The 12,591-nt window shown below is 40.8% G+C and overlaps 1 protein-coding gene across 1 annotated transcript in view; it reads right to left on the reverse strand.

Moving 5' to 3' along the window:
* itgav (integrin, alpha V) overlaps positions 1 to 12,591 on the reverse strand; it is a 47,118-nt gene that overhangs the window by 18,449 nt on the left and 16,078 nt on the right. The window contains exons 6-16 of the mRNA XM_084545209.1: positions 11,689 to 11,731; positions 7,683 to 7,805; positions 6,509 to 6,553; positions 6,196 to 6,239; positions 5,741 to 5,797; positions 3,836 to 3,888; positions 3,230 to 3,305; positions 2,050 to 2,179; positions 1,423 to 1,520; positions 818 to 911; positions 653 to 698 (exon numbers count right to left, since the gene is read on the reverse strand). Of these exons, the coding sequence (XP_084401335.1) occupies positions 653 to 698; positions 818 to 911; positions 1,423 to 1,520; positions 2,050 to 2,179; positions 3,230 to 3,305; positions 3,836 to 3,888; positions 5,741 to 5,797; positions 6,196 to 6,239; positions 6,509 to 6,553; positions 7,683 to 7,805; positions 11,689 to 11,731 (809 nt within the window). The remainder of the gene's footprint in view (positions 1 to 652; positions 699 to 817; positions 912 to 1,422; positions 1,521 to 2,049; positions 2,180 to 3,229; positions 3,306 to 3,835; positions 3,889 to 5,740; positions 5,798 to 6,195; positions 6,240 to 6,508; positions 6,554 to 7,682; positions 7,806 to 11,688; positions 11,732 to 12,591) is intronic.

Genomic DNA, 12,591 nt, shown 5'->3' on the forward strand with positions numbered 1-12,591 from the left:
AATCAGATCAAATGTTTACATGGTTAGTAAGATATAATATTTTCATTTCACACAGATAATCAAAGGTTTACACCACCCCAGTTTGTTCTGATTGAGGCATATTTATTCTTATTATTAGCGGCATACTAGAGTCCATGTAAACACAGTCACAAATAATGTTCCCATAAAGTTACCTTGCATTTTGGTCTGTATTTGTTTACAGTGAGAGAAATTAAGACCGCCGAATTAGCTGCTAGAGGAGGAGCTAATTCTGTGTGCAGTGGAGGAACAGCTGACTATCACTGGATTACTTCAATATCTGAAGATAAACTGGCAATTTATGCTATTAGCAAGTAGCATCTGATTTATGTGTGGTAAAAAAGTCATGCTGAATCTAAAATTGCATCAATCAGGTGCGACGGGTTAATGCGGATATACGTTAAATGTTTAGAACTATCAGGAATATAGCAGGATAAAGATACCTCAGGGGTTAAATGCGTCCTAACGGCGCCTATTAAGCCCGTAGGAGCAAACTGAATGAAAACAGAAGCTCTTTGATATCAGAGGTGGCCTCGCTCGTTAAACTCCTCGGCTTCTGTCAGCAGCATCTCGGGCCGCAGCGGGGGAGAACACACACTAGCACAGACACACGGCAGGCACGATTTAGGATTACCTGTATAAAACAGCTTTGTCTGCTCCAAACACTCCGACTATTAAATCTGTAGGACACAAACACAGATCAGCTTTTTTTTTTCACAGCAGCAATAAAGACATTAATTAGACTCCTGCTGTGCCTCTGCATACACATGTTTGTGTGTGTGTGTGAGTGTGTCTCTACCTGGATACCCATTCAGGTCTATGTCAGTATTTCCAGACATGGAGTATCCAAAGCTAGCAGGCATGTAGCTGGACGCCCATTTACCCTGAAGGACCTGAGAGACAAAGCAAACAAGGCAAATTAAGACTTTTGTTACGGGTCTAGCTCTTGTCCCTTTAACCCTCCTTCCTGTTTAGAACTATAAGTAACTAATATAGGAGGATGTTGGGGATGAGGATTTGAAAATGAAAATGAACAAGCTTTTATACTCATGATATATACAGCACAGGTACAAAGGTGAACCAAAGGACAACTATTTCAAAGCACTGGGTTAAAAATAATTATGGTTATCATCATTTTCAGTCCAGATCTAGGACTATTTTTTACTTTTCACACTTCTGATGGTGACTTTTTATATTTATATAACTTGCATCATCATTTGATTCACCTTTAAAAGGCCTGTGGGTGTAAAACTAAAGCTTTAAGAAAAGTCTGTAAAAGCAGAAAACTGTGTTTCTGATACTGCACAGATGATATTTGAGTCTTTCGTGTGTCTGCAGAAAGCTGACCATAACCTTGTAACTGAAGATTATGGAAACACAGAATTTTGAATGTGTGGCATTTACCTGGGAAGGTGATGGGTCGGGCCCTTGAGGGCGGCCATTATGGATGTAGACCAAGCCGTTGTGGTCGGTGCCTCCATAGGGAGCAGAGATGGCCACGTCTAAATGGAGGACAGAGAGAAGGAGAAGAGAATAAGTGAGGAAAGGAATTAAGGAAGCAGCAAGGAGCTCTGTGTATGTCTTTCTATGTGTGTCTGGACAAAATTTAGCAATAAATGATCAGAATGAGGACATTTTGGACGATCATGACAGGCAGGGGCTCATCTGGTATGTTATATTACCACCCGTCTCAAGGGCTGCAACATAAAGTGGAGACCAGACATCGGATTTTACGAAAAGTAACAGTTTATTTCCATAATCAACATAAAAAGGGACAAAATAAGCCCTGATGAGGTTAGTACGTAGGAGACTTTCAGGCATCTCCATCAAAGTTTTTAACCTAAACCTTCACAGGTGTTGCTGATCAAGCCCATGCACCACCCAACGACCCTCTGAGAAATCCAGTGGGAGTTCATTGGGAAGTAACACATGTTTGAGGCTTTAAACTGGATGTTTGGGTTTGGTATGGTGAGATTTAAGAGGGGTTCAACAATAATACAGTTCCTCACAACGATGGAAAGCGTCTCTTACCATTGTATCCGTCCAAGTCCAGGTCTCCCAGCGCTGTGATGGCAGAACCGTACCTGGCGTAAACCTCCGTCCCCGTCAGCATCTGAGGGGGCTGGAAGGAAAACCCACCTTGACCCAGGTACACAGACACCTGGAGGACAAACACAACACACACAGTTATGTTGTGTGACGAATCACCTTTAAAGTAGAACTTCCCTCAAGCTACTGATTCATGGGGCTAGAAAGCAGGAAACTAGAACAGATTGACAGGAAATACTTAATTGTGTGATCTAGTGTTACCGTTTGTAATTTGATAGCTTTGCCTCCTGGCCATTAAAAGACACATGTCTAACATGCTCCCGATGTTCACTCACTGAGCACTTTATAATGAACAGACCCAGGACTTGTGGTCATGAGTTCCACAAGATGTTGAAAACCTTCCTTTGAGATTTTGGAAATACCTTAAATAAATTTATAAGGACACTTGAACTTCCTTTAAGCAGCTACAGCATCCTAAACAAACTCTTTTGAAGCTGCAAAATAAAATTTAAGATTTGTCAGCAGCACTGCGTCCAAATTCCCCCATCCACAAAATATTTGCTGTGGACAATCGGTCTGGGGTTGCTGCAGCCTTATGTGGTCATGAACAGAAGAGTAATATCATCTGAGCACTGTGGAGTTGAATTTGTTTACAGCAGAATGGCTCTGATTGGTTGTGTGCTGAGGTATTATTTTATGAAATCTAAATGTAGTGTTACCAGACTCCTATTCTAAGAAGAATTAAGTCAGGATATGCCAGGCTCGTTCTTTAAAAAAAACACGGAAATGAAGTGGACATTAGAACAGTCTGTAAATTTTAAATGATGCAGGCATTATAAGCAAAAAGCTGTGATGAACCATAAAAACAGCCAACGAAGAGAAGAAGCTATGAGTTATTAGCTCTTTTTACATAGCGCTATACAGTGGAATAACCCTCACAGTGTGGCAGCAGGGCTAAGAGTGCCCCCCGACTGCTGTAGAAAAATGGTTTTGGCCTGTTAACACTGAACTTAGCTCAGCTCAGCACTCATCTGTCTATTTTATAGCACTGCCCTCTTCTTCTATATGCACATTTTTACTTATGTACGAAATCAGAAAACATTTACGGCTAAAAATAATCCACATTCTGCAAGGCCGTAAATGCTTTGAGTGTGTCTCCTACCTGCCCAACCTCCCTCAGTTTTCCATCTGTGCCCCGGTCCATGAAGAGAGGAGCTCCGATCAGCAGATCTACCTCCCTGAAACACAGACGTAGGAAAGGAAAAACACGTTTTTAATTCAGCTTCAGATTAAATCACCAGTAAGCCTCTCGCGCCGTCAGTGTTTCTCACTAAAACTCACTGTCAAATAGCGTGATTTGACTTGTACCTGCATTCTTTTAGTCTTTCTTTGCAGCTTTGCAGAAATGTGTTTGAGAGTGTGTTTACTCCTGCATCATTTCCGTATGTGTCAGATTTCAACCACAAAACTCTCCATATGTGGAGCTCTCTCAGATGTATTTTTAAGTTTTCATGCATTATTACCATAGTTTGGACAAAGGAGTTATTTCCATAACATGTCTCTTCTCTTTCTGTGACAGACAGGCTTCAAAACTCGTCTTCCTAATGTGAATTTAAATCTGGTTTCACTTAGCGGCAACGCGCAGTGTGTTGCCAGAGGGTTGCCAGAGGACAACAGAGGTTATAAAAGTCCTCATGTGTCTTTAAATTCAGTAGCTGGGAGCTCTCGCAGCAGAAAATGACAGAGCTCGGTTCGTTAGAGGACTCACCCGTCATTGTTAACGTCAGTAGCAGACACTGAATGTCCGAAGTAGGCAGCCATCTGCATGGAGAGGACAGAGAAGAGACGATTAAATGTTTGCAAATGGAGACTGTAAGAGAGGTCTTATCACAAAGCAGGTTTAGTTTCACATTTCTCTAATCACCGTTTCTGACTCAAACGCTGAAAGACTGAAGAAAAATTCAGCATTCTTGATAGAAAATAGTCTTTTAAGACGTTTTGAGGCCTTAAATTAAATAATTTTCTTAAGAATCTGCAAACTCTGTGTTATGCTACCAGTACAAAACAGCTGCAATTTTAAAACAAACAAAAATTCATTATCCAAGTGCCTCTAAAAGCGCAACAGAACAAAATGAAATGTGTACATCTGTACAGTTTCCAAGTAATAAAAGAGGCAGATGAAAAAACCCCACAAGCCTCTGACTAACGCACAGTTAAATGGACGTGATAAATAGAGGTGAGAGACTGAAGCAGCCTCGAGGGACGACGAGACGTCTGAGAGAACGCTTCAAGGAGTCGGGGAGGGGGAGACGCAGATATAAAGCAAAGTGAAATATTGAGAGACAGACCTTCAAAGAGAGAGAGAGAGGAGCAGGAAACTGATAAAAGAGAGGTCACTGGTTTCAGAGGGCGAGTTATGGAGGACGGACAGGAAAGGGAGGAGGAACTCTGTCATTAACTCTGCTGATGACAACCCGTTTCCGAGAGAGACAGAGAGAGAGACACAGAAAGGAGGAGCTGCTCTTTTTAATTAAATTTATTTCAGCAGCAGAATTTGTGTGTTGACTTTCAAGTCACCAACCAAGAATGTGCTGGAGTGTGTGTCTGGACTGAAACCAAAAGGATTCAACCTTGACTCTGGATTAACCCTACACTTATTTCATTTTATAATCAGATTAAGAACTCATTTTCAATTCAGTACAAAGAAACGGGCGCTCTATTTTCAGGCTCTTCATTTATTGCAGTGCTGTGTGTAAAAACCATTCGCTCGTAATAGAAGTGCAGCATAAAACTAAAGCAGCAGTTGAAGATAACTTAACACTTTATAAGTGTGTTAAAGTATCCTGCCCCTGTGAGAGCGATGGAATATAAAGATTGTCACACACTCCGCGAGAAGCGAGAAATTTGTTCTTGCAGCCCTCGTTTGGGAGTTCTCTCAGCGTGTTCTCGACACATCAAGCGGACAGAACTTTTTTCCCGCGTGGTGTCCGAGAACTATTCTGTGACTGGTCAGAAATTTGAAGTGGGCGTGGTTAATACTAATGTTAAAGGAAATGCTAGCAGTGTGACCGCTAATCTGTCCTGGATAGCGATCATCATACTGTGTGTGGGTTCATGCTGAAAGAACGGCGTGATCCGACGGACGCGGCCGTCAAAACGACTGGTCGACATCTGAAAATAATATATAAAATAAAAGTGCCTCTCGCCATCCGTCTCCTGCATTTCCCACAATGCTTAGCGAGCTACAGTGGGAGGGCCCTATGAGGACTTCCCCTGAGTTTGGCGCTTGAGTTTCTCGTTAAGTATAAATGACCTAGCCAGAATGAACTTTGTTCTTGTTCTTACAGGCCTAGGAGCAAGAATAAATTTCTCGCTTCTCAAGGCGTACGTAACAAGCTTCAGCGATCAACAACACTACGTTTACACTGACATTATTTCTACAGTCTGATCTTACTGGTTAAAAGAGGCCATTTTAACCTAACTGAACTTTTATTCTGATTATTAGTGGAATAATATTGTCCGTGTAAATGCAGCAACTGTCTCGATTTGTAAATCTGATGGTGCACATGCAAAAAACGTTTAAAATTTTCAATGGATTTTACCATCCCTAACTGTTGTACCACTCTGTGGACATCAGAACATGCACATGTTTGGTTTCCTGCATCCATCTCACCTGGGAGCCTGTGAAGTTGATCATGGAGCCCATGTTTTCGCCGTTGAAAATGTTCACCTGAAACAGCAAAACACGACAGTTTCACACATCAACCAAGTCAACAAGCGCACATTAAAAACTTCTGAAACAACAGCAAAGCTTTTTCTACACAGATCTTATGTTATATTAATGTTAATGTGAATCCAACCGAGCAAGGTCTCAACAAAGCCAACGTGACTGATGGACGACACTAATTTGGCAGCACTGGAGGAAAATATTCAAATCCTCTACTCACAATATAAAAATAATGGCAGGTAAAATCTGATGCTTAAAATCCTACTTCTGCTAAATTACTTTTAGCTGAAACACGACACAAAAATGTAAAAGCAGCTAGTAATTTACTGTACAAACATACAGTTGTATGGTTCCCCAGAGTGTAGTAGTGACTGAGAAAAGTAGAAACTATTAACACTTACATAACCCAGGGCCTGGTTCCCCCTGGGTACTCCAGTCGCGTAATCTGTGAGAGTGAGAGGTAATCAAAAACTCTCAGTAGTCTGATCAACATCTACTATAACAGAGAGTTATTTCCTGTACTGGCTAATGTTTTAGATAATAAAACAACTGAGGAAGACTCTTGGCTGAGAAGTGATTTGTCTTAAAAGAATCAACTGCTGTCTAGTTAAATGCTGTTGCTGTCAATAGATTTATAGGTCACAGGTTGAACTTTATCTACATATGAATTTCGCATGTAATTAAAGCAATGAATAAACATAAGGCTGCTCCTACCTTGCTTTCCGTCTTTGTTGAAGTCTCCAACAGTCACAGAATATCCTGGTGAACACAAACATAGATTCACTCATTCACTGCTGTTTTCTTAACATTACCATTGGTTTGAAGCTTACAGAGGCCTCCAGACACGTTTTAAACCACAAAAGAATCTTAGTTCGTTACTTTTGTTTTCCATAAAAAAAAAAAAATAAAAAATAAAAAAAAAACTTAGCATCTGGACGCAGCTCTTATTTCACAAGCTCTCTGGAGGAGCACACACTTGGCTGACTAAAATGGACGTAGCCTTGTGGTGCTTCGTATCTGTTGTATTAAATCGAGTTTCCAGGAGGGATGGAAACGTGGAGGTGTTTGGAAGAAGTGTTCAAGAAGATGAACAAAGCCAGAATGTGCAAAGTTATAAACGGTGAAACGTCTTGTTTGTCTTCTTCTACTGAACAAATTCAGCAATATCTTTATAGTTAAGTGGGAAAAAACTTTATTTGATGCTCCACAACAGACAGAAGCATGCATGTAAACACATACATCTGATCAGATCATTTTATTTATTATCCATGTAAGTTGGAGCCTCAAAGACATGATAGGATGTTTATCACCCTCTGATTTAGGATTTAGACCAAGCAGAACCATCTGTCAGATTATCGATCTGTAAATCCCAATGTTTGGACTTAAAACTGTGCAGCTACTGCTTATTAAAGTTGCAATACACCTGCAAACCAGACCAAGAGGAAGCTGCAGTGTGTACATTCATTAATATTTAAATATTTACAGAAAGATTCAGTAATAAAGACAGAAATTGAGAGCTTTGATTCGAAAAATCATGCGTTTTACAGATTTTAAAAGGAATATGGTGTGTGTGTATCCTGTTATAGTTATTTATTACCCTTACTACCTCTGCACTAACATGTAAATATATAATCCCTGTAATTCCTGTTTACATTTGTACTTTATTCACGTTACTCTTACAGCCATGTTTACATCCTCCATATATAGTTTGGAAAGTTTAAACATTTATGGCACAGTTTTTTGTATATACTGTGCATTGTTCTACTTTTTGTTCCTTCAAAGTGTCTTGTTCTTGCACGCCGTGCTGCTCACATGCACCTTAAATTGCCCCCCTCGGGATCAAATAGAGTTTTCTGAATCTGAATCTGAATCTTCAGTGTGTGGTTACCGAGGTAGCTGTCATCATACTGGGCCCCGGCTGGCTTGGTGGAGATCGTTCCACTGTAGGGGTTGACGAACGGTTTTTTGTTCTGGCCGAAAATCTCAGTGACGTCATCGGCAATCAGCTGACCTAAAGAGAGAGAAGAGGAGGATGTTTAAGAACAAGAAAAAACAGAGTACAGAAAGAGAGAAAGCAGGTGAAGTTGAGGAGGACGCAGTGCTAAAAAAAAACCCACAGAACATAAGCAAATAAAAGCTTAGAGAGAGAGAGAGAGAGAGAAGAACGAAACAAGAAAGTAAAGAGCTGGGAAAAAATTTTATTTTATACTTGAGTATGTTTACAAGCAAGTGTCAGAAAAAAGCAACTTGTAATTAAAGGAGCCACAACGACGCAGCGCTAACAGCTGTCTAATCAGAAACAGAGCCGTGTGTGTTTATGTGTGTGTGGCTGCTTGTGTAATTCCAAGTGTTGACTCAACAGGAAACAGTAATTAGGCTAACACAGCCCAGGAAGAGCCTCGCCGTGTGGGGAGAAAACTTGCGAGCGAGTCACTCAGCGCTTGGGACATTCGGTGTCACGCCCGCTAACGCCAGACGACCAGACAAACATGGATTACAACACACACACACACACACACACACACACACACACACACACATAATCTGCATCTTGACCTGCCTCAACTTTACCTGCTGATTAAACGATGAAGGTGGAGATGATGCATGCTGGAGTGAGAGGGCAAGGCACACACTCACCTCCATTTTATTCCTCTATTTTTTCATATTTTGACCAACTGACCCCATTAAAAAGTGTAACAGAGGCCTTAATGTTGGGGCAGTTGCACATTTGTGTTCTCCAGGCTTCAATTTGAGCAAGTTTACATCAATATAGAAAGAAGTAGTTCTAAAATACATCCGCTTTAACACATTAACAAAAGCTCTAAAGGAAACTGACATTGCTACTGAATGTGTTTTGGGCAGCAGTGTCTCTTGGTTTAACTTCCTCAAAAAGAAAAGAACAAGAATGTCAAAGTTACTTTCTAGGACAAAAAACAGGTCTTTGGGACATTTCCATGACATGTCCAGGACTGAGTCACCAAGGCTGCAGCAGCATTTTACTGTTGTTGCTGCTCTGGGTGGAGCCCCTTTAAATGCTTCATGCAGTTTGCTAGTTTAGTCCAGTGTGTTGGTCTCTTCCAGACGGTCAATAGATCTGATGCACAAATATTGAAGGTCAAATGAAGGTTGATTTGAACTGGAGAATCGATTTTTGTCAGTGTGTTGGATTGTTGAATAAAAATACACGAGTACACTGCCTGGCCAAAATAAAAGTCACCACCTGGATTTAACTAAGCAAATAGGTAGGAGCCTCCTATTGGATAATTACTGCATGGGTGATTATATTTCAGCTGGAAACAAGTTATTTAACCCCAACTGATGCAATGAGTAGCTTCTCATTTCTTAAACAACCATGTCTAAAGACACATCCTGTGGTCGTAGAAAAGATGTTAGTCTGTTTGAGAAGGGTCAAATCATTGGCATGCATCAAGCAGAGAAAACATCTAAGGAGATTGTAGAAACTACTAAAACTGGGTTAAGAACTGTCCAACGCATTATTAAAAACTGGAAGGATAGTGGAGAACCATCAGGGTAAGAAGAGAGGCAGATGAAGTGATGCACCCATCATGCCTAGTGTCTACTGTACAAGCCTGTGGGGGCAGCGCTATGATCTGGGGTTGCTGCAGTTGCTCAGGTCTAGGTTCAGCAACATTATGTGTCCAAAGAATGAGGTCAGCTGACTACCTGAATATGTCAGGATTCATGGGGCTCAGATTGTGAAAGAGTGGTTCGGGGAGCATGAGACATCATTTTCACACATGGATCGGCCACCACAGAGTCCAGACCTTAACCCCAATGAGAATCTTTGGGATGTGCTGGAGAAGGCTTTGTGCAGTGGTCAGACTCTCCCATCATCAATACAAGATCTTGGTGAAGAATTAATGCAACACTGGATGGAAATAAATCTTGACACATTGCAGAAGCTTATCGAAACAAAGCCACAGAGAATGTGTGCTGTAATCAAAGCTAAAGGCGGTCCAATGAAATATTAGAGTGTGGGACCTTTTTTATTTGGTGGCAACTTTGTTTTTGGCCAGGCAATGCATAACATACTCGTGCATAAAGCTATGATATTTTTCCACAACCAATGTTTTTTTGACAGTAGCAGAAACCTAAACCTAAAAATACATTTACAGTAGATAAAAAATAGTGTTCTATAAGTGTTTTATGGTAAATAAAGCAAGAGATTAATTGGTAGTTTAATGGACTAATAAAAAAAAAATAACAATAGCTTAAATAATAATCGTCTGTTGCAACTGTTTTACGCCAAAAGAGTTAAATGAAGCGATCTGGTAAGTCATGAGGAGAAACATCTCAGACATCTGAAACATGACAACAACCTAACACTAAAAGTGTCATATCATAAATGTCACATTTCTTTGTACAGTCTCTGCAGTCTCTAAAATTACTTCTAACCAAATACAGTACAGAACAAAGAACAGCAGTGGAAATACCCACACCCTGAGGAGCACCGAAGCTGCTCGCCATAACTCGAGCCTTTAAATCCTTTTTCTGAACTCGCCCACTGATCACCACAGTGACACAACACACCCTGCTCATGCTGACGCAGCAGAACTGAGCTGAAAGATTTGGACAAACAACGCATCACGTCCAAAAATGCCCTTCTTTGCTATTTTCTGCTCAGAAGACCTTACAGTTTGACCACATAAACCTTGTGGTACTAATCAGGAAATGATGCATCTTTTACGGTTCTGCTTTGTATTGAGTGAAGAATGCAGTCATCATAAACCACCACCGTTATTAAAAGAAGTCTGTCATTTGCTTGCTTGCCAAGTGTGAGACATAAAGACTGATACCTCTGTTGTCTGAATATGAATCTACAGCCAGCTGCTGATTAGCTTACCTTAGCATAAAAACTAGAAACAGTCGGGAACAGGTTGGCCGGCTCTGATTAGCATTGTTTAGTGAATACAATGAAAGAACAAATAAGAAACCACACTTTTCATGAACCGAGAATAGTGTCCAACCAGCTCCTTTGTCTTGGCAGTACACAAAGGAGCTGGTAGTTGACTTCAGGAGGAAGAAAGCGGACATTCAGCCCATTGTCATCAATGGGGACAGAGTGGAGAGGGTCTCAGACTTCAGGTTCCTGGGCACTAACATTGAGGAGGACCTGTCCTGGGCAACAAACACCACAGCACTGCTGAAAAAGGCACAACAGAGACTCTACTTCCTGAGAACGCTCGAAGAACAATCTACCGTGAAGACAGTGCTGAGCTACGACATCTCGTAAGGAAGGCACTGCAGAAGGTCCTTAACACCGCGCCAAAAAGTCATCGGGTGCCCGCTTCCATCTCTTGAGGATATTTACAATACACACTGCCTCAAGAGAGCCCACAGCATCCTCAGAGACCCACCCCACCTTGGTCACCACCTATTTGAACTGTCGCCGTCGGGCAGGCGCTTCAGGACTGTCAAAGCCAAAACGAACAGACGGAAAAACAGCTTCTACCCCAGAGCTGTCACTGCATTAAACTCTGAACAACCCTCAACAATTCTAGTGATATTACAACAGTGCAGGGTGCATTATTCCTTTGTGCAGACAACTACAGTGGCTCTTGCGGTTTGCTTCCAGCCTGTCTGATCCTCTGACTGCTTCTTAACTGGTGTTACTGTGCTGCTAGACTTTAGCATTTAATTTGCGCAAAGAATGGCCAAAACTACAACAATGAGCTTCAATCCATAATAAGGAGGAATTGCTCTGTAAGGCCTGTGGGAAACTCAGGGAAACTGAAGGCTGCCAGCTGGCAACGTAGGTTTTCATGGGGAATCCACACCCCGTCATTCACAGAGATGCACCACAGTCTCCATCTGTTCAGCTTTGATTGGAAAAAAATGTGAAAGTAAAGAGATGAGTCAGTGTTGACACTCACCCTGCCAGTAGAAGCTGCCAGGTCCTCCCACCACCACTCTTGTCTTTTGTAGCCACAAAAATGAAACAGAAAGAGAAAATTTCAAATCAGTAAAAGACACATTCTTATTCACAGATGCTTAACCCTACACTATTTCATTTAGCTTGTGATGGACAATTGGTTCATTTGAGCTGATACTGGAGATATATCAGACTTTTACTCCTGATCCGTTCGTTGGCCTTGCATCAGGTTTTCTTATATACTATTTATGGAGGTGGTGTCACTACTATCATCCAGACTGAAATATCTCAACTACTGGATTCCCATTCAGACTTCTGTGATCCCTAGAGTATAAATCCTCCTGAAATTGTAAATATTTCTGAAGCTGAAATATTTCTTGTCTGTGGGATTGTTGTGAAATTTGGTTCAGACGTTCGTGTTCTCATCAGAATTAATTGATATCATTGTACAGATTGTGGGGTGAACATTTTGCAGGGTTTGAGGTACATATGTTAAAACCCCATAGAATAAAATTGAAATACTTGGTTGACTATGATACCAACAAAATTGAGAATATCACTAAATACTAATTGGCATCATAAAACTTAGAATTATTTACCCAACCTAATTCAGTTACACTTTTGTAACAGGTTTCGAATGACATACATACAATTTTTATCGATTTTATTTAGCTAAAAGCCATTTATAAGTAAGATTACTGGCTATAACAGGGTAGAATAAACTTTCTAAATAAAATTAAAGACTTTCTAACACTATTAAAGGTCTTTTCTTTAGGAAACTGATATCAATACTTCCCAAGACCTGCACATATTCTCTTTAATGTGTCCACTATTTTGTGTTTTTACAAGTAAAGACTAACAGCTGGACTGTGTTTACTGCCGGTTACAAAAAATGTAAGCTGTG

This window comes from Chelon labrosus (assembly GCF_963514085.1).
Source record: "Chelon labrosus genome assembly, chromosome: 5".
Lineage (NCBI taxonomy): Eukaryota > Metazoa > Chordata > Actinopteri > Mugiliformes > Mugilidae > Chelon > Chelon labrosus.